Source organism: Podarcis raffonei, chromosome 3 (assembly GCF_027172205.1).
Source record: "Podarcis raffonei isolate rPodRaf1 chromosome 3, rPodRaf1.pri, whole genome shotgun sequence".
Taxonomy (NCBI): Eukaryota; Metazoa; Chordata; class Lepidosauria; order Squamata; family Lacertidae; genus Podarcis; species Podarcis raffonei.
In genome coordinates this window covers 67,451,415-67,474,447 of record NC_070604.1, presented here as the reverse complement: position 1 = coordinate 67,474,447, position 23,033 = coordinate 67,451,415, and the positions used below count along the sequence as shown (strand labels likewise).

Below are 23,033 nucleotides of genomic sequence, written 5' to 3'. Positions count from 1 at the left end.
GGGACAAGCGGGTGGCACTGTGGTCTAAACCACAGAGCCTAGGACTTGCCGATCAGAAGGTCAGCAGTTCAAATCCCCACGACGGGGTGAGCTCCCATTGCTCGGTCCCAGCTCCTGCCAACCTAGCAGTTAGAAAGCACGTCAAAATGTAAGTAGATAAATAGGTACCGCTCTGGCGGGAAGGTAAACGGCGTTTCTGTGTGCTGCTCTGGTTCACCAGAAGCAGCTTAGTCATGCTGGCCACATGACCCGGAAGCTGTACACCAGCTCCCTCGGCCAATAAAGCAAGATGAGCGCCGCAACCCCAGAGTCAGTCATGACTGGACCTAATGGTCAGGGGTCCCTTTACCTTTACTAACTCGTGGTTGCTGGTTTCAGTGGTGGCCATATAATGTAACATGCAATTCCACCTTCACACTCAAGACTATGTACACACACACCTTTAAAACTCATTCCTTCCCTCAAATAATTCTGGACAATGTCATTTGTCAAAGGTTGCTGGGAATTGTCACTCTGTGAGGGGTAAACTACAATGCCCAGAATTCTATGAGGGAAATGATGTGTTTTCAATGTGCTTTAAAGGTATAGTGTGTACACAGCGCAAGCTACTCTACTGTTACATAAGGTACAACTTTGACCAAGAGGCTTTCATTATCATAACGGAAAATTTGTATTTATCTAACTCATGAGTAGGCAAACTAAGGCCTGGGGGCCGGATCCAGCCCAATCGCCTTCTAAATCCAGCCCACGGGCGGTCTGGGAATCAGCGTGTTTTTACATGAGTAGAATGTGTGCTTTTATTTAAAATGCATCTCTGGGTTATTTGTGGGGCATAGGAATTCGTTCATCTCCCCCCCCCCCAAGATATAGTCCAGCCCCACACAAGGTCTGATGGACAGTGGCCCGGCCCCCTGCTGAAAAAGTTTGCTGACCCCTAACTTAACTACTCTCTTCAGTGCCCTTCAATTCATCAGATTTAACCTCAACACCAGTCATCACTTGCAACCATTATTCCTGCTATCTTCTGTCCTTACAAAAAGAGAAAGAACAAGTTATGGTTTGGAAAGGGGAGAAAGTTGTTGAGCCACTTCAAGCATCCTTGAACATTATCAGCTTTCTGAACTCCTGGCCCAATTTGGTACGGAAACCCTGATTGTCCTACTGGAAGATCAACATAAGAATTTTTGTTTTGCTTTATAACTTACAATACACAGAGAAGGAGACATGGAGATAGAGACTGCCTTGTTTCCTATGTCCCATCACAAACTAAGTTCAGCCAATAAAGCTTCCTTCAGGCCAAATTAGATGTGCAGGCAGCTATGTCCCTTGTTTTTCTTTAGCTATCTAGGAGAGCCCAATTCTCACCACAGAGGCAGCATGCAGATAGAGGAGCCTTATCTCTTCACTCCCCTGCCACAGTTAGAACCTAGTTTAGGGATTAGCTGCTTGGGTGCCAATCTTTGTTCTGATGGTGGTGGGTGAGTGAAAAGCCTTCCCTCCCAGTGCTGCCTTTGCAGTCAGAATTGGGCTCTCCCATGCCTGTAATTAGCTGAGGAAAAACAAGATACATGCGACATCCATATTAAACAAAAGTATAGTTTGGCCCTTGGTTCCTCACCCAGCCACTGTATTCATAAAAGTACAGAACACAAGAGGCAATGATTTGTAGGAGCCCATTCATGGCCAAAGTTTAATCCTCTGCACGAGGACTGTAAGACAATATGATAGGAGCTCTCTCTTGGTGGCTGAGGTGTTTTCCTAAGCAACTGTGGAGTTTTGTTATACCAGCCTAGAGCCTTCAGGGAAGGTGGGGTAGAAATGAAAAGAAATCAAATGTCACAATTAAGCAGCAGGCTATGGGGCAAGCCAATTTTCTCGTTAAATAAATGTAGTAATTTCCTAATTAAAATTTATCAGTGCTTATGAAGACATAAAGAGTGCTGTTTGCAGAGTTTCTGAAATATGTTTTCAATTATTGTTGTGATCAGGGCTCCCTCTAGTGTGCACAAAACCAGTTTAATGTTTTTTAAAAAGGAAATTCTCATAATAAAATCAACATGTTTGATTTTTGACAGTCAAATGTACCTTATGTGCACTGTTCCCATCCACATCCTTCCCCCCACTCTCTGTATCCACTACATTAACAAACATTGTTGTGTGTAGTAGGCATTGTACAGATCAGAGAGTCATTTATTCTTGACCAGAAAGACAATCTACATAGATCACAACTAAAGGTTGGGGAGATCAAGAGCAGGAAATGTAGGTGGGTTACAGAAGACCGCTCTGTGGTTACCAGTGAAAGGCTCTGTGGAAATCTTTTAGAGGGCAAGTGTTTCAGGCTGGAAAAAAAGTTTACATTGATCAGAATCTCTAGAGATAAGAGCTCTGCAACATGGATCTGAAATGATGTACTTAGACTGGAATTCATAGTATCTGCTGCTGACATTAAACAAAAAGCTCTAAGATATGTTTGGTATATGACTGTGAAATAACTTGGTACTATATTGACACTGACAGTACATTATTTTCCAACAGTTCCATTTTTGGAAATAAATACAGTATGTGAATACATAAAGGCAAAATAAAAATGGAGAAGGGATGAATTGTTCCCTTAGCCATCTTGCTGAAAATAATTGCTTCCCCTCTTAACAATCAAAGCCTCTGCGACTCATATTTGGGATGATCCTGCCTCCCCTCTGTACAGGATGTTGGAACACCAAGGGGTAATATAAACATACACTTCTCTTGAACTTTTGTACAGCATTTTCATGGAATGAAAATTCAGACTCTTAATTCTGAGATTGTATACCAAAGGTGGGAATGTGCGTGGCAGGAGAAAGAAGAGCCCATCTTTAGGAGAGAGAAAAAAAGAAATAACATAATGACTACAGATTCCCCCCCCCCCAATGATTTAAAGTCATGGCAGTGGCTGAATTTTACTGCTCACTGTAAACACAGTGATCCAAGACAGAATTGCAAACTGCCATGTGGCTACGAAGACTCAAGAGCCCCTTTGTCTTTCATACTTGGCTACTGATTTGAGATAATGGGCACAATCCAGGCTTCACACCACAGGGCTGGGCTGTGCAGATGTGCACTAGCCCACATGCCAAACAAACCATAATCCCTAGTTACGCAAGTTTATCCAACTTTGCACATTCACTGTAAACCATTAACTATGGTTTCCCGTGATGTGTGAATGCCATGCACTATGGCATGGTATAGAAAGCACTATTAGTTTGCATACAGTTTGCCGAAACTTAACAGAAATCTACTTCCGTGTAATTATAATGCAATCCAAAGTTACTATAAAGTATTTGTTGCAAAATGTATATTTATTGTTAATACAAAACATTTCAGAAGGAAAATTGGACATTATTTAGGGAAATTAAAGACCTTAGCTATTTTCCTTTGACTCGAAGAGTATTGTTTTGGAAAAAGAGAGTTGGCTGGACAATTATTCCTTCTGCCTCCATGATGAGGAGACATATGCAATGCTGTTTGACACTGTGATATTTGTAAGACAAAGTTAAGGTCAAAGTTGCTGAAAAGTTTCCAAATTCCAGTGTGGTTTATCATAAAGAGCCTACTGCTGCTGAGGCTTTAGTCAGTTCAAGCTTCTGTCTCAGATCCATGAATCCAGTCATACACCCACACATATACACTCATTTGCCAATAAAATAAAAATCCAGAATATTTTTCAGGTTTTAAAAAAATGAAATAAAAGGTTTCTAACAAGTTATTCCTTTATATATAATCAATTTTCATCCCTACAAGGGACATGACTTTGGAACCATAAGCTCTACCATAGTTTTCAGGACAAATAAGGTAAAGATAAATTTAAGACCATGCCCGAAAGGGAGATTGGCACCCATACTTTATTACTTCCCCCATTGCTCTTCAAGACGGCAGTGCTGTCTTCTGGACTGAGCATAGAATTTGTTGCCAAGTTTGTTCTATTCTGTGTCCCACAGGGCTATATCCTTGATTAGGTTTATGCATGGGGATTTCCTTTTTGTTTTTATACTGTTTGTACTGACATTCAGGTATTTGGAAAACCGTTCAATGGAAAGATTAGCAGAAATATCCATGGGTCACCAAGAAGCTTCCCTTTACTCCATAACCTCTTTCACCCACTAATATCATCTCCCACTCCTTGCACTATAGGGACCTTGTCTGCTTGATTTCAGAAACTTATGCTATACTAAGACTGGGAATACTACAACTAGTGACAATCTAGCAATGTAAGAAATCTCAAACCAGATAAAAAGCAAACACAGACGTACCCCATTATTTATTTGCATTCTGGATGCAGGAATTAGTTTGTCTGCACAAACTCTGTGTCATATTTGAATAATCAATTACATTCAACAAAGATGCAGTTGTCTGTATTATATTTTTAAGTAAGATGGTTTAAGCTATGTGTTATAATCAACAATTCATACACAAATTCTAATATCATGCAGCAGAGGAGCTGTTTTTTGAATGAATTTGAGTGTGCTGTGATAATTTCTATGAATAGAAGTGCACATGTTTATATTATAGATTGTGTTCAGGAGGAACATTTTTAGTTGAGAGTGCCCAAATGTTGACATTAATTGATATGATATCTTCAGATGTTGAAGGGAATTAAAGCTCATTACAAATAAATTGAAAGAAGATAAAATGATTTTTAATTAAAACGAAGTCATAAAAAAAAATCATACCCAGCAATTCTTGCATTATTCTTATTTCAAACAGATTACTGTAATTATTCTCCACTGAATGGATCCATTTTTACTATTTAAGGCGTTTTGGGATTGGGATTACCTCCTTTGATGGTGTTGCCAATATAGTTTTACATGATGGATCAAACATGGGTTTTTTTAAAGTGCTAAAAAGTGATTTATCACATGCATATTGAGTTGCCTATAAACATTTAGTCACTAATCTACACTTGCTCTGAAACTGGGCATTTTGCATCACTAAAAGCTGAAATAGCACATGTACCAGCTGAAGTCGCTAGAGAAAAAATCCTTAGGTACCAGAAACATCTGCCTGTACCTGTGAACCTTCAAAACCATTTCCTCCTTGAGTGCAGGCTGGTACAATATTGAAAAGTTATTTTGAATGTAGGTCAAGGCCAACTTAAGAGATGTTAGCAAGACTTGAACGTAAAAAGAATTATTTAACTATATAAAATTTCTAAAACTATTCATCAGCCACTCAGATTAAGACACAAACTAAGAAAACTTGTCATGTGTACTCCCACTGTTTTCATATTAAATCACCACGCAGGGTATTTAAAGACTGAAGAACTGATCATACAACTCTCATATTATAGAAAGACAAACAGAAGGAGAGAATGCACCATTCAACCTTGCATATTACAGGCTTTTATTAGTTTTCATGGCATTTAATTATTTTCAAATGTAATTTTGTAGGCAATAGGCAACAGTACAAGCCTAAATTCAATGTAGATTCTCGTTGCAAAAAAGGAATATGTATTACTCCTTTAAAAAATGCTGGAAGCCTGTCTTAACTGCTTTTATCAGTTGGAACCTGTTTATCTTTAAAGAGTACAGTTTTGATTTCTGGCCTGAGTTATTAAATTCTACCACAAATTAATGTAATTCATCACAAAAGCCATGTGGCACTCAAGACACTCATACAAACGAAAGTATTTCAGATGTACCTTTAAAAGAAACAAGGACATTCATGGGTTCACAAAGTGAATGCATTTTGGAAAACTGCAATGCTATTGTATCTCTTCAAAATAAACATAAATAAATTACACAAAATGTACCATTTATTAATGTGATTTTGGAATTCAAAGGCATTTTACCACCATTACAGCATGTTATTTCTTGTGTGTTTGTGGTTTGACGCACACACTTCTTTAAAGTTTAGCAAGTTGCCTGAGAACTGTGGACAAGGGGAGCATTGAGCCTGGATATCAAATATCACCACACCCATGTCTATGTTAACTAGTAAAAAGCAATGCTTGGGTCAAAGCTGTTACCACTATGCATTAAAAATTATTCCACAACAGCAATAAAGCACATTGCCAGTGCAGTTCCAAATATTCACTGTATTTCTCATATAATTAGAAAAGGTTAACTTTTGGTGCCTTTTGCCTCAAAGTAATTCAAGGTGTAGCATAGTAATCTCAAAATAGCTTGCTTAAAGTAAGTGTGGCCTTCACCAATAAACAGTGCTTTATAAAATAATCTTTTCTAGGGCGATTCAAATGGAAAATGCTTTAACCTTTACATCCAGAAAAAAACCCCCACAGAAGGATTACTGGTTTTGTGAAGAACAGCACAGGTTCCAAATGGAAATATTAGTGGACTAAAAATAAAAAGTTTAGATGGATGTCTTATGGTTTAATATCAAAACGTCAGTGAATAAGTTAATGAATATTTAATTCAAACCCTGGTTGCTTTCATTTACAACTAACCTAATGTACATATATGCTCTGTTTTTTTCCACATGTGCCCTGAACTGACCTTTTCTCTCTCACAGAGATTAACAAACAAGTATGGTGCTTCCTAAAAGGGTGTCATGGGCTGAAGGCTTTATAACAGTGATTTCATTCTAAAAAGAAAAAGAAAGAACCATCAAAATAAAATCATTTAAATGAACTCCTTTCCTGAGCAACTTAGAATTTGGAATGTGCTGAAAAGTCACAATAAATAAGTCAAACGATTAACAAACTTAAAGTGTGCTTTTAAGTCATTTAAAGTAAATTATAAAATCTATTTCATGACAGATAAATGACCTGTTGTGTTAGGAATCTTAAAAGCTTATGTGCCAAATAAATTTATGAAGTACCTTTCTGGGAGTAGAGGCCAAGTTGTTTTGTACAAAAAATATACAACACTGAAACCTAGCAAGTAAATTACCCGACAGCCTGTTCTTTTTAACATTGCAAAGTATTCATGAAGAAAAATATTAAATAGAACGATAAAAATAGATTTAAGCAGCAGTGAAATTGCAGAGAAAGTGAACATGTTAAGTGACCCAGGACTCTAGAGACACGGATAAAATCTGATCTTTTCTTTTAAAAAAAGATAAAACAGAAACCCAATATGTGAATATTAATTTGCTTTTTTAAAAAAGAAAAGAGATCCACAGTGTGTAAACTAATCATTACTCTTTAAATGTAATTTCATAGAAACCACTTAAAATATACAATGCAGCATCTTGGTTAATTATTATTTACTGTATTTCTTGCTCCCACTGTGTTCCTTCAGAGTAGTGCATTGGAACCACAAAATTAGGACATAACTAGCAACAAGATAATTCATCCATGTTGTCATTGAGCCTTAACACAATTATGTTTGTTCAAATCCTGATAGAAGTAGTATAGTAAACAACAGAATGCAATAGATAATGGTGATTTACAATATTAGTTGATACTCACAAGCTCTGAGAAGGGAATTTGAGAGATAAAACACTAGAAAAGAAGTAGAGCTCCTGGTAAACCAACAAACCAGTTCCATCCTTTTTCATCCCAGCTCCCTATCAGAGATGCTGACTGTACTACTCTGGTCGGCACACATTTGAGTATGACAAAGACAACAGCAATTCCTTGCTCCTTTGCTTTAAGTCAGGCATGGCCAAACTTGGCCCTCCAGATGTTTTGGGACTACAACTCCCATCATCCCTAGCTAACAGGGCCAGTGGTCAGGGATGATGGGAACTGTAGTCCCAAAACATCTGGAGGGCCGAGTTTGGCCATGCCTGCCTTAAGTTAAAGGAGAACCTGCCCATGCCTGGACAGTTGTTACTGTGAAACGGGGTCAGGGGTTAGAGTGGAAGACACTCTGTAGGGAATGCAGTAAACTTTCTTCTGTATCTCTTCAATAAATGCATCATGGAATACACCCCAAATGTCTTATGTACTATCTTATTTTCAACCGTCCAGAAGATATGAGGCACATTGAACAGAGACTTCTAACTTCAGCAAGAATCTCTCTCGGCTGGAACCGAATCATGCATTTATGACATAGCACGAATGTTCTTTCAACTAGAACAGCCCACATTTTTGAAAAGATGCCTGACTATTTGTGTTCCCCTCCTTTAGGGTCTCTGTGTAATAAAAGGACTGGGAATAATACACTAAGAAGGATTTCTCCATCTAAAATCTGGAGTAAAGTTAAGTGCCTTCCCTGCAGCCTAGCTTCCTCTGTGAAACAAACACCAAATTCTGCAAACATCTGCCCTCCTAACTTTCATCAATTTCAAAAGGTGTTGAACTTTGGTGTACCCATACATTTAACAAGATAAGCTTAATTTCCCCTGCAATTCTACTTGGTTTGTCAACAATGCCCTTATTAATTTCCATGGGGAAAACATAGCCTAAATAGTATCCAGAGTTAGTGTAGCGGTAATGCATTTCTTTCTTCTTTTAGCACAACAGTATTCCCTGTTCAGATGATAATACAAACCTCCAATACCCTGCTCTTAATTCCAAGTGATCAAATGTGACTGTAAAATATTCGGTATAAATGCTAACAAAGAAAAACAGGTTTTGAGAAAACTGCAGATGACCTATGCTGTGATCTACATCACTTTGCCAAATAGGTACCATATACAGCAATATTTTACAGTGACAATGTACCGTAATTTGTAATGAAATGGCACATTTAAAAGTATGTCCTAGCTACTATGATCCTATGGAGCCAAGGGAAACAAATATAAATTTAAAGAAATAGACCCTCTCAAAAAGAGGTCTCACAATCAGTTCATCCTGGGAAAATGTCTTTTAAATGCTGTTGTGCAGTAACCACTTCCTTAAGGATTTTTCTTAATAGTTTATGAAAAATCTGGGTGCTTCAGCCAGCAGAGAAGGTGATGCTTGCATCACCTTCTATAGATATCTTCCAACCACTTTTCATCATCTTGCTCCTCATCTTCTGTTACTGGCTCTTCAGTTTCCAAAGGAGAAGGAATGACAAATTCTGGTCTAGGAGAAGAGTTACTATTTGAAGATCGTAGTCCAAACTTGCGCTTTAATAGATGAAACTGCTCTTTGATGTAGTAGTAAAATTCATATTCATATCTCATGCGCTGGTACAGGATCTGAAGAGATTCTGGAGAAGGGACTGTCTTTTTCACTGTCACAGTTAGATTGCCGAGTTTCCTATGTTCTGTAAGAGAGTTACATAAAGAAGAATTTGATCAAATATAGTCTGTTGAAATGTAAATGCCCGTATATACTCGAGTATAAGCCGACCCGAATATAAGTCGAGGCACCTAATTTTACCACAAAAAACTGGGAAAACTTATTGACTCGAGTATAAGCCGGTTCACCACACCACAAACCTCCTGGTGGGCTGGAGTGTGTGCGCGCGCATGCACACACAACAGAGGGGGCTTCTCTCTCCCCCCCCAGCCCCCCTGCCTACCTAGGGTGCTCCGAGACATTTGTATGTCCAACACCTGAATGTTTTGTGGTCCAAAGTTGAGAGATGTTATCTGATTTGCCAATGACATTTCCTTTCCTTAAAGGTAACACCGCAGAGAAAGGAGGGCATGGGGATCAAGGTTGTGCTTTTCTCCACAGTTTCCTCAGTTTAAGTCAAACTGTGCCCCCACCCCTGGATTTACACTAGAGTGGTGGTGTTTGTGATCTGGGGGAAATGTACAATGGAAAAGGCAAAACTTTACTTCCTCCAGAGCTGCAGCTCAATCCAAATTGCACACCAAAGTGACTGTTTTTTAAAAAAAAGACAGGCAATGAGAGATCTGGTCATAGATCCACTGTGCCATATCTAGTTTGGCCCTAGTTTTTTGCCACTGTGTGCAAGATTTTAAAGAAATAGCCTGTGTAGCATGGAAAGAGAGAGGAGACACGATGCCCCCACTGCAATTCTGTTCGGAATTCCAAACTCCTTTGCTCCCCTGCTACTTGCAATGGGAGGAAAGTTTTCATTGGCAGACATGAGGTCCGATTCTGATTGGTAAGGGCAAAGGGTTAAAGTCCTTCCTCCTTCCACATTTTGGATGTGGTTTGCCCCCCTCCCTATTTATTATTCACTACACGTGAATGTCATCAGCTAGTTGGGCCCTAAAAGATTTTCATGGGAGCCATTTGAGAAATGAACTCTATATGACCATTTCCATGAAGTCTTTCCAATGAGAAGTTTCATTCCATTTTAATTATTAAGGGACATTTTAGCTCCCTCCCATTTTCCTCCAATTCATTCTCAATATTGATACCAATTTTTAAAAATTCCAACCCTCTCTTGAAGAATCAGGAGAACAAACAATATATAGGCAAACCTATATAGTTTATTTATTTTAAGAAAAAGTCAAAACTACACCCCCCTTAAGAAAAAACACCCTGAACTGTGGGCAACATTCACTTGCCATTAGAGATCTAGTCATACCTTGTGGCCTTTTTATTTTGTTTACATTACTTTATATTCTCTTAAAAGACTCTTTTAATAAAAATCCAAAGTAACTCACAAATTTGCTCCTCCAAGTTACCACCCCCTGCTCCTCATCTATCAAATGCACATAATGGAAAAATTATGCATGGCTGGCTCTGGGCCAGACCAAACACTCGGAAAATGCTGTGTAAACCCAGCTGTTCCCCTAGAAAAAGGCTGGGCTGGGGGTGGGAGAAGAGAGAAGAACCACACTTTATGACCTTCTAGCCAGTGAGCCATATGGAGGGCAACAAACTGCACTATTTACTTTTGGAGATTTTGTTTTACAGTGTTTGCTTTGGCTTTGAGATTACTTAGGGAAAAGTATACTGTAGTACAGTGATCAGGAGGTCCTTAAAACCAACTGAAGCACAGTTTGTTTTTGTTTGTTTGTTTGTTTGTTTGTTGGAAACCAAGCCAAAAACAGGGGAGTGGGAAAAAATAAATAAAGCAGGATGGTGACAAACATTTGTCATGCAAAGCCAAACACAAACCTTCCTTTTCTATGTTACTAAAGTGCAAAACCGAAATTTATGCTATATTATATGCTATATATTTTGTCGAAAATGCAGCTAACTAAATGAACTTTGTTGAACTTTCCACAGCATGAGGGACTTTGCTTTAAGATTGGAGTGTCAGTGGGCTTTACTTTAATACCAAAGACATGCAATGGTGTGTGCTGCCATCAGGATAGTTCATCTTGTGCATTTATTGGTGCAGTCAGCACTTAGGAGATAAAGGGAAGTTGCAGAAGCCTCACATTTATACAGGATTCCCAATGTTTATAGATGATCTACTCTCAAGATGGGCAATCTTGCAAGAAACCTGTTTTGAGAGGGCAGAGAAAATCCAGTCACTGAGCCTCACAGAAAAGCAGAATTATACAAAAAACATTTGTATAGCTGCCTTGCAAGATATCATCAGGAGAACAAAATACTGAGGAGTAAACCCTATACAAATCCAGAATGCAGTCCCTATGACAGTTGGATGGTGCCTCGCATGCCTTCTTCTGGCAACTCCTGCAGCCATGGTGGTGCCAAACGTATTGCTCTGCTTTAGATCACATCAGTGAGGCCGAGAGGGGGGTCTTGTTGCCTGGACAGCCCAGGATCTCCATACACACTGCCCTGGCCTGTGCCCCAGGGAGGTCACTTTGGTGCTGCTAACACAACAGTTTGGCTTCACCCCATCGTCTCTTGAGACAGACACATGCCACCAAAATAACTTTATGGAAGAAGAGTTTAATTGACAATGCATCAATATCTAACTTGTTCAGAATAAATATTGGATATATCTATTCAGTATAAAGAAATTGCCTTGACCTTTCTAGTACATCAAAACTGGCATTCTGCTACAAAATACTGAATGTCATTTTCGATCTAGACAGGTGACTTGTGTTCCTTCAGGTTGCTTCAAAGCTCCAAGACTTCTGCATTGTTGTGGCTAACCTAATCTGATGTTTTACTTTGGATTTGAAGAACTGAATATCTGGCCTGCTTTATCAGAAATCAAATGGAAGTGGGAATTCTAAACCATTAAGTAGCTAATTACATCACTAGTTAGAGCTTATCTTCTTGTCTGACAACCTTGACCATAAATTGAATGTGAAACTGAACTCACTGTAACCCATTCCAATCTGTGGTGTAATAATGAATAAAATAGATGTTTAAAATACGGTCTTTGCTTCAAACAATGCCTGATAGTGTGGGCTAACATTTTAAGGCATTGCATTGCCTGTACCTCGGGTTAAGAACTTAATTTGTTCTGGAGCTCTGTTCTTAACCTGAAACTGTTCTTAACCTGAAGCATCGCTTTAGCTAATGGGGCCTCCTGCTGCTGCACCGCCACACGATTTCTGTTCTCATCCTGAAGCAAAGTTCTTAACCCAAGGTAATATTTCTGGGTTAGCGGAGTCTGTAACCTGAAGTGTATGTAACCTGAAGCGTTTGAAACCCGAGGTACCACTGTATACCGATTCATTTAGATTTAAAGAAATGTTCCTTTTTCACATGACTGTGTGAGCTAGAATTGTCTATGTGAAATACCTGAAGATGAAACAAATCCCAAAATTAAGGGAGTGTTTTGGAAAACTCTGGGACTTAACCATTCTGAGTAAACTTTATTTGATTATTATTATTTATTTGATTTATTCGAGTCAAGTATTTTTAAAATTTATATCCCAGCCTTCCTCTCAAATACATCCAGGACAGCAAACTAGTGATTAAACAATAAAAATATCTTTGAAATACACACAGACTGGTAAAGATCCCCACTTAAAAGGCTTGATAAAAGAGAAAGGTCTTCAAGCAGGTGCCGAAAATACACAAGAAATTATACCTGTCTAACACTCAAGAAGGAATTCTGAAGGGTAGGAGCCACAACACTACATTGTGCAGAAGGGACCTCCTGATTGTTGGACTACAACTCCTATGAGTTGTAGTCCCAACAATATCTAACTGCGGACTCACGGTTGAGAAAGTCTATCTATACAGTAACATTCCAGTTATGTAATAAAAACAGGAAACAAATAGATCAAGCAGTAAAATAAAGACAATTTATCAGGTGGAATTAGCTTAAAGCAACAAACCATTGAACATAAGCAGTATGGGTAAGGGTTGTCACTTTATGGCAAAGCATGTACTTTGCATGCAGAAGGTCCCCGGTTCAATCTTTGGCACCTCTCAGTAGGGCTGGAAGAAACTCCTGCCTGACACCTTGAGCCACAGCCAACAACTGTTGACAATATTGAGCTACAAAGACCAGTGCTACAAAGCAGCTTCCTACACGCCTAATCTGCAAATACAGTGGCCTGGTTTGCATGCTATTGTAAATCATAGTTAGGCTAAACTATTGTTTGAATGTGAAGGCAAATGTGCAGGATCCTGGTGCATGCTGCTGAAATCATGGGTGTTTTGCTCCTTCCTCCACTCCTGCCACCTAAAACAAACCTCAGTGGGTTGCCAAAACGAAACCCACACGCCTGGGTTTAGATGTAGCACTAAGCCAGACTATGGCTTACATCTCAGCAGCACAACAGCAAGAAGAGGAGCGTAGGAGCAACGTGGCTGTGATTTCAGGTGCCTGCACCAGCAAGCTGCATGTTCACATTTAAAAAAGCATTTAGTGCATGCTCTAGTTATCTCTCGCTTGGACTACTGCAATGCGCTCTATGTGGGGCTACCTTTGAAGCTGACCCGGAAACTACAACTAATCCAGAATGCGGCAGCTAGACTGGTGACTGGGAGCGGCCGCCGAGACCACATAACACTGGTCTTGAAAGACCTACATTGGCTCCCAGTACGTTTCTGGGCACAATTTAAAGTGTTGGTGCTGACCTGAAGGAGCGTCTCCACCCCCCATCGTTCCGCCCAGACACTGCGGTCCAGCTCCAAGGACCTTCTGGCGGTTCCCTCGCTGTGAGAAACCAAATTACCGGGAACCAGGCAGAGGGCCTTCTCAGTAATGGCACCCACCCTGTGTAACGCCCTCCCACCAAATGTCAAAGGGGAAAAAAACTACTAGACTTTTAGAAGACATCTGAAGGCAGCCATGTTTAGGGAAACTTTTAATGTTTGATATACAATTGTATTTTAATATTTTGTTGGAAGCAGCCCAGTGGCTGGGGAGGCCCAGCCAGATGGGCAGGGTATAAATAAATTATTATTATTATTATTATTATTATTATTATTATTATTATTAGTTTAGCTATCATTTAAAGTAACATGGACTTGTTTTGCTGCTGGCAAATATATTGGCCCTGAAGATAAACCCAGGTGAACTCAAAAGAAACCTTATATTAGCATTGTAACAGAAAGATTACAGCTTGAAGTAAGTTTTAAATAGCAAAATTACCACTGTATCAAACCAAAAAATTTAGATGGTATGTTTCTATAAAATACTGGTTTATAATATGAATAAATTAGTAGAAAAACCCCCTGACAAGTCAGCATTTGTTCAGTTCTTTCACACATAAAAAACCTCTTGAGACGATCGTGGCAGCAGGAGTTAATTTTCAACACAGAAACTACAGAATCCCCAAATCTCTTTATAAAGGGCTTGCAATTTCCAGGTCACCAGGGCAAGGTTCCTTCTGCCAGTTTTTTTGTTCAGCATCACAATACCATGGCGATGTAAGGCAGGACACCAAATTAATCACATGCTTTTATTTTGTTTTTCTCTTGTAAGTTCAGTGATTAACAGTAACATTACTGACAGTTACACATTAGGAAAAAAGCTCCCATTTCCCCTTCACTCAAGTTTGAACATTTCACAGCACTTATTATATATACTAAGTCTGAGGGTGGTCAAAGGCTGGGGACATCTGGCATTTAAAAAAGGAAAGGAGACAGACAGACAAAAGAATATCAGAATGGGAAATGAAACACTGTCTCTTTAAAGTACACTGCTTTTGACACGGAGCCTGACTGTTCTGGCCAACAGCCAGTAAGTTAGAATAAAGGCTTTCCTCAACCCAACCCTACAGGGATAGAGTATCTACTGCTAAAAACTAAGGCGTGCTTCAGAAAAGTAAAGTAAGCAAACAAAATGAAAAGAGGTGGGGGGCAGGGAGATCCCAAAGTTTCAAAATCCCCAAGTGAAATCATTGCAGCTTTTCCCCAGGCTTCCTATGTCTTTTGGAAAGGGGATCCTTGGCTCCAATCCTCACCTAGACTAAGATGAAATAGGGAAAAGAGGATGGTGATGGTGTGTGTGTTTGGGTGTGTGTGTTTGTGTGTGTGCGAGAGAGATCACCAGAGTTCTCATAGTCTTTGTACATCTCCAATGCTCTCTCTAGACTGGTGACTTTCCTAATAGGAAGGAAAATTGGGTTTTATGAATTACCTTTACAAAGATCTTTCCAGCCAGTAGTGTTAACTCCTATTCCAGCCACTCCTATATCTGGCCAGTAGGAGGCAAGTTTCTTTTTAAAAAACAACCCTAGGAGATGTTGCTTCTTGACAGAATGGTGAAATTACAAATTTCCTTTCATAGCACACACATTGCTTTTGTTCATTTTAGTTGCAGGGCTAAATCATGTTTACAGTAATCGTTAGAGGGCTGCTGAAAACACATCACTATCGGTGAGCAAATCTACAGCCTATGCTTGGGCTTCGTACTGTGTGGGCTACCACCATTGCGAATCTTCACATCCAGGCAAACAGCCTCCGTCAATGTGAAGTGTGTGGTTTGAGAGAGATACAAAAACATTCAGAAGTGACAATCTGAATATGGACAAGAAAGCTGGGGGGAGGGGTCGTCCATACAGCCAATGCTTTGTTTCTGATCAACAGCTTGGATGGTGATGTCAATGGGCATTAAGACAGGAGTTTAACAAAATATTACTGTGGGGAGAAACCTTCATTTGACTGAGGAAGTTGTTAAGGGTTGGGGGTGATATACCCTTTGATCTGTACTATTTCAATCATCTCCTGTCCCTGGTATTTGCTCTATGGTGGAGGGAAGACTAGAGGGGCCTGTATTTTTTACACCCATGTTACAAATGGGTGTGGCTATGTAGGGTGTGTGTGATTTAGATTAGTACATAAAGTGTGTATGATGGGAGTTTGAGAGAAACAATTGATCCCTAATGCCCCAACAGCTAAATCAAATTAGCAGCTCAATACTGCAGCTGTATTTAATTTTTAAAATGCAAAATGTTGTTGGCCCTTAGTCGGCATTTCTATGGCTCACAGTTGTTTCTGGCAAAAATTGCTATGTGTAAGCTGGATGAAGCGATCATGTTGTGAATGCCTAGAACCTCTTCGGTAACTCTTACACAGTGTTAGAAACTGAGATATGAAAGTTAGGAGCTAAATGGCACCTTAAATCTAGGCTATGGGCACATTCTTATAATGAGAACACAAAGCTAAAAATGAATGAACTGCAGCTAAAATATAATGTTCATTTTTCTCATAGTCTAGTCCTTCCCCTGCCCACCCCCCTAATATTCTTAAGAGGGTCTCTTCTCCAGTCTTCAGAGAGTAGCTGGAAGTGAAGAGGCAGAAAAAAGTTCTCCTTTTCTTCCACTCTAAGTTTTAATTTGAAATCTTAGGCGCAGTACTGTGCCCAGAGCTCAGAAACTGCTTGTGCTAATCAAATTCCCTGTCACAAAATGTGTCTAGAACAATGGGAGTTTCGAACACTGCTCATACAGAGTTGAATCCAAAATTCCAAAGAATCCAGCTCCATAAACTGGGTGTAACATCTATGCCAGCCACCTTTTACATTTCTACGCATCAAGTTAATCGCACTCAGGAAGATGAATTAGTGCTGCCTTGACCCCACAGCAGGACTACCTGGAATTGAACCTGTCCATTGGATTTGCACAGCTAGCCCTCCCAACTACACACAGGTATATTGGAACTCAGATGTTTATGTCCTCTACCCTTGCCTCCACAATAGCATTGTTATGTACTACTGAAAACCAGACGAAGAGAATCTACCCTTAGTTGGCTGCCATACAATAAGAAACAACTTTTATTATTTCCAAATAAAAGGACTATGGCCATTGGCCATAAAGTTTCTCAGACTAAACTTCTTGAGGTGGCTGTCGTTTGTCTGCAATGTTGCTGACCCAGTCAAAACTAGGTGAGACAAAAGATTAGTAGCATGAACAAAGGCATCAAGCCAAACTTGGGGCAGCGGCGGGGGGGGGGGGGGAGACTAGCCAACAAGTTGCTGGTTGAACACACGGCTCTGCTTTAGTCATGCACTATTAACATGAGAAGGAAAAGTCAGACTAGAAAGCATCAGAGCTTCTTCCTGATACAAGGCATCAGCTTATTTGAGTTATTCCAAGGCACTGCGTACCAACAGCTTAAATGTATCCCATTTATGCACAAGAGGCACAATAGTAGAGATCAACTATTCCAACAAGAGTGGATTTCCAAGCAGCTGATTATTTCAGAATAAAATTAATTTAAAGTGACATCCAATGATGTCCATCGGCTCATGCAACAGAAATCTGGTTGTGCAATGGGACTTCTATTTTTTTATTTTATTAAAACAAAAAACATTTTCTCCTCAGCCCGCTGTACCCCAATCCTCCAAAGCATGTTTTGGGACATATAGTGGGCTGCAGGGGTAGTGAAGGAAAGACAAGGCCTGTTGTGTGAGTGGCTGGGTGCCTGCTTGTACTATATTACATCTCAGACTTTCTGCCACCTGCTGAAAATTCAGATAAAAAGTTAACCTAAGCTCACATTGAAGTGTTTTGAAAAGCCTGGATAGCTCTGTTGGTTAGAGTGTGATGCTGATGATGCCAAGGTTGCAGGTTTGGTCCCTGTATGGGACGGCTGCATATTCCTGCACTGCAGGAGGTTGGACTATGAATAATCTAGGAAGCTATTCTGAATCTCAAGCATGATATTCTGCAATCTCATATCACTGAAACATCACCTTGATTATATCATAAACAATAGCTAACAGTCAACTATAGTAGTCCATAAGCTTATTTGTTCTTAAACTTCATCCTACCTCCAGTCCCAGTTACAACATATTAGCTAGAAATCAAGTACTGTAACTTGCCTACCAGTTGACTCACTCCAACTGCTTCCTTTTTGGCTGAGTAACACATCAAATGATATATAAACTGCAAGCCCCTCCACAAGTCTTGTAGAGAATGGGCACATCTAGAAGCCATAAAGACAGCCCAAGTACAGCAACCAACGCAAAGATAAAGTACAAGATCCAGAAAACCCAATGCCAACAGCCACAGTCTCTCCAGAGCGACTATGAAGGAGGAAACAGAAAGAATAGGAACATAGGCTAGGAAGCATGGAAAAGTGACTGGACTACATAACCAGGTAGGCTAGTACATATCAGGATTAGAAATGTATTTGCAAAATGGATTGATCTTATCCCTTTCTTGTCAAGCCAAAATTTGTAGTTGCCTGCCTCCCCCACCTGGGGCATTTCCCGTGTGGTTGGGATCATGCTGCCTGAAGGCACGCTGCTTGTCACATAGGCACATGGGGCAGCCCATGTTCCCTCCCTGGCTTTCCCCAAGGGAACATGTGCTGTGTTGTGTGCTGCTGCCTAGAGAACATGACAACCAGCATTCCCCACTTGTTTGACTCTCCTTGGGCAAAGTGCTTTGGGCACCTTGCCTATGCAGCTGCCAAACAATCCCCAACCTTTCTTCCTACTTTGGAGCCAAATAGGTGGCAGGGATCACTGGGCAATATTCTTCCACCTTAGCAGCTTCAAAATTGGGGAAAGGGCTGGGTGCTCATCATGCTTACTAGAGAATAGGACCACACCTGCTGCAGCAAACAGATTTATTTGTTAAAGCCTGATTGCTCATTATTAGCACCAATGTCAATGTAATACTAAACCATGATTAAAGCCAACAAAGGAATGAGAAAATCTGCACAAGATGGGTTGGAGAAGGAGTGCTCTGGCTCCCAATTTACAAACTACAATTTGAGAGACCCAGGATTACATCTGCAAAGCCCCCAGGAAGCTAAATATTAACCCATCACCAGCATTAAGAGAAGTTTCACCTATTTCATTTCTGCATGCCAAACTGCTGTTAAAAAGCGTAGAGAAGGGTCAGGTTTTTAATAAAAATGTTAGCCGTACTAATTTGTCCCATGAGCAAATTTCCAAGCCCAGTAGCCTCGAAAAAACGCATTCACATCAAATTTAAATGAAGGCCCCCATTAAGCTTACAGCAGGGGAGAAACAGAGTGCTTTTGCCTGTGCAATATTCATTAGTTGTGTGGAGATTGCACTTCTCCCTTTTTTAACAAAAGGGAGATTGAAACAAATACTCTCTACACACTACACCTTTAAAGCACATTTGAAGTGTATTTCCCATCCTTCGGAGAATTCTTGATATTGTTAGTTTGTGAAGAATTGTAACTCTGCGAAGGGTAAACTACAGGGCTCAGAATTCTTTGAGGGAAAGAATGTGCTTTAAAGGTGTGTATATGCAGCCATGTATGTATGGGCAGCGGTGACTAACCTGTGGCCTGCATCAGGCACACCATAGGTTTTTTATCTGTGTCCCTACTACCCACCCCAATTTGTTATTTAATTTTAAAAAATACTTTAAAAGTTTTACTGACTTCTCCTGTAGGTTCTGTCTTGTAGGTCCTGCACTGTGATACTTCAGTGCCAAAAAGGCTCCTCCCAAATAAATTTGTCACTTAAAAAAATAATAATACAGTGGAACCTTGGTTCTCGAGCAGTTTAGTTGATGAACAAATCGGCTCCCGAACACTGAAAGCCTGGAAGTAAGTGTTAGTGTTCTAGTTTTTGAACGTTTTTTGGAAGCCGAACGTCCGACAGTTTCTGCCTGAGTGCAGGAAGCTCCTGCAGCCAATTGGAAGCCGTGCCTTGGATTTTGAACATTCTGGGAGTCAAATGAACTTCCGGAACGGATTAAGTTCGAGAACCAAGGTACCACTGTACATATATTTACTGACTGCTTCTACAGGTCCCCTTTTGGAAAGCACCTTTGAAGACTGCAGTTCTCACCATACTTTACGCTTCAGCCATACCCACTTTTGATGTGTGTCCTCTATAGAGAACTGGCCACAGGTCCAAAAGAGAGGTTAGCCATCCCTGATGTATAGTATGGATACTAAAACATTAGATCTACTGTTATTTAGAAGATGACAAGGACATGTACCACATTTATTATGTCAATGAAGTTGAAATATAACCTTCCGCAGGCAAGTTATCAAAATTATTTATATGTTTATATTTTATTATTAAATTTGTTTCTAGAAGCTGCCTTGAATATTGTGAATGAGGTGACACATTAAAAAAATACAAAATTAGATGCTTGTTTCAGCAATTCTAAGAACCAGAAGTGACATCTGATTTCTACAATGTTTCTTTGTGCTTTGATTTATTACTTAATACCATAATTTGATGCTTTATAAAATAATGAGACATCTGCAACATGGAGAAATGAGGCATAATCATAAGAAGAAAATGAACCCATTCAAGTTAACTACAAAAAAGCTGAAGAATTCAAAGGACCAAAAATCAAAGGGGAGTGAGTTACATTAGAAAAGCAGTCACAAATACTTTTAGGACACTCCAGCTGTTCTTGCAGGGGAAAAAAAGATTTGAACTTCTGGAATTTATTAAGCTTGGTAAGCTTATTGGAACAGGAAAAATGCCTAGGTATTTGCTTTTGCCAAATGAAATTTAAAGCAACTCTGAAACTATAAATCTGTTTTCAAGTCTTATTTTTTTCAAACTGTAATCCTAGACGTTCACATTTTAATATTTTAAAATAGAACTTCTCAGAACAATTTTAACCAAACAAACTAATGACAAGACTGAGAAAGTGGTCTGCCTCAGTATTTATCCAGTAAAGATCAGCATAATGTACTAGTGTGAACTTCAGTTTTGCTGTTTGTGCAATATCTAAAAAAGGTAAACATGTCAATCTCAGTTTGTAGGATACTAGTACTCAAGTATTCCAAACAGTTACCTAAGGTTCAAACATTTACCTATGAGTCCTCCATTATGGGTGATCCAATTGCTTTACATTTTATCTGGTGCAGAGTGGGCAGAAGGAATACCGTATTTTCCCATCTATAAGATGCCTCCATGTATAAGGGGGACTCCGATTTAAGAAAATGGGGGAAGATCTATCCATATATAAGATGCCCCCCCAAATTTTGGACATTATTTTTTAGGGAAAAAAACCTAGTCTTATACATGGAAAAATACGGTAATTAAAATGGCTGCCTGGCAACCACAAGATCAAGGCGGTCCAACACGTAGCCCTCAACAACATTGAAGCCTCCTCTCCCTGCAAGCCCTTGTGCTGCCTTCCCAAAGCTGGGTAAGGAGGCACTGGGCTTTGGGAAGGAGACAATGAAGGCTCTGACATGGTCCTAGTATCCTCCTGCCTAGCTAGTGCTTTCTCAGGTTTGGGAAGGAGGTGAGAGGGTTCTAGGACCCTGTCATAGGGCTGGGGTGTGTGTCAGATTTTGGCCACCCCACCCCCAAAGTGTGCAGCCCATGGGTTCCATGTCAAAGTACTCTTGTGGCACACTTGGTATGAAGAGTTGGAGTAATGTACTCAGTTGTTTCATCACTGTAGAATGATAAAGGGCTAGTAACAGAGGGGCAGGAAGAGCCATAGAGCCATTCCACCCTGCTTCCTAATAGGTCTTTAATAGGTCCTAAGTTTGTTATAAAATCCTGCCCCAACTGCCCAAGTTATTAAAATATAGCAAGCTTGCATCTAACTCACTACTTGGCTGCAAAAGAGAGACTGTATCATCAGTGCAACTTTAAGTCACCTGAATTGAAGTTTGAACAAAACACACAATGGGGAAAAATAGCTGAAGCCACCAAAGTTTGAACTGTCTCAAGTTACAACCATGAAAAATCTGCCGAGTATGATTTCTAACAAAACACTAACATGTGGAGAGGGAGTTTGCTTGCAATTCAGCTCAGATTTGCAAACACCAGCAAGCTTTTGGTGAATCACAACGGAGACTCAGACTTATGAAAATATTTTAAACCATTACAGCTTTGTACAGATTTAATGGTTATTTAATAGGTTGTTTAATGTTTATAAACCTGAGTTCTTCTCTGATCGCATAAAGTGATAACACAAGCATGAATAACTGAGTTTTCAATACCACATGACTATTAATGTACGAGGAAGAGAGGGGTCATACAGACACATCCTGTCTGTACTGATGCACTCTGCGTCAGCCCCTTTCCAAGGCTCTCCTGCCATAGGACAGCCTACCAAAACGCCTAGGCTGTCCCTGTAAGCTGGGACCCTGATCTCATTTGGCAGGCTTCCTTACTGCAGACATTCCTCCAACACCAGGGAGCCTTGAAGAGGAGCTGGAATGGGATGCAGGGGCACACATGGATAAACATATGCAGTCCTGCTCTCCTGCCTGGCACATGGTCCTGGAGGCCCAAATAGTGCTACAGGCTACAATCCAAAACATAAATACCTTAAAACAATAAAATGCAAATAACAACCAGAACTAACACTGCAGTTCACAGTTGATCTCATCTAGATTAACCCCCTTCAAAGGGTTGGGTGAAGAGGACTTCAAAAACCAGTTAGCAAAAGTGCCAGTTGTATCTTGGAGGGAAGTTCTATAAATGAGGTGTCACCACAGAAAAGGCCCTACCTTGTGTCACTGTAGGCTTTACCCAGTGGTTAGACAACAGAAGGACCTCTCCTGCAGATCTCAATACAGAGGTGCTCCTTTAAGTATTTGGGTCCCACGTTATTTAGAGCCTTAAACTGTAATCCTAATCTCAATTACCTGGGAGTAAATCTAAGATAGCAGCAGTCTCCTGAAATACAACACCTAAAAAAACCCCCAACCGTATTTTTAAGCACGTCTTGGGGCATCTTTGAAAGAAAAATCACAAAGAACCCCCTTTGGTCTTCAACAGGAATACGATGCAACCTCAAGCGCCTACAGCTGGGGATGTAATTTATGTTTTCATTGTCTATTCTGTACTTGGTATCTATTCCTCCTTTTGTTATACAAATAGTTTATTTATTTGATAAGGAACTCTGGCAACTACTGTTGACTCTCAAAACTGCTAAAACCAATTCCTCTTGAAAACGATGCTTGAAGCTTAAAATCCTACATCTCCTATGCA

The 23,033-nt window shown here is 39.9% G+C and overlaps 1 protein-coding gene across 2 annotated transcripts in view; it reads right to left on the bottom strand.

The window, feature by feature from the left end:
• The window catches only part of UST (uronyl 2-sulfotransferase), a 157,723-nt gene that overhangs the window by 36,741 nt on the left and 97,949 nt on the right, over positions 1-23,033 (bottom strand). Inside the window, exon 8 of one of the 2 annotated variants that reach the window (XM_053382140.1) lies at positions 5,353-9,134. The exons of the other annotated variant lie outside the window; for it this stretch is intronic. Within the exon in view, the coding sequence (XP_053238115.1) occupies positions 8,848-9,134 (287 nt within the window). The 3' untranslated portion in view covers positions 5,353-8,847. Of the gene's footprint in view, positions 1-5,352; positions 9,135-23,033 lie in introns of those variants that run through there. 2 annotated transcript variants of the gene reach the window in all.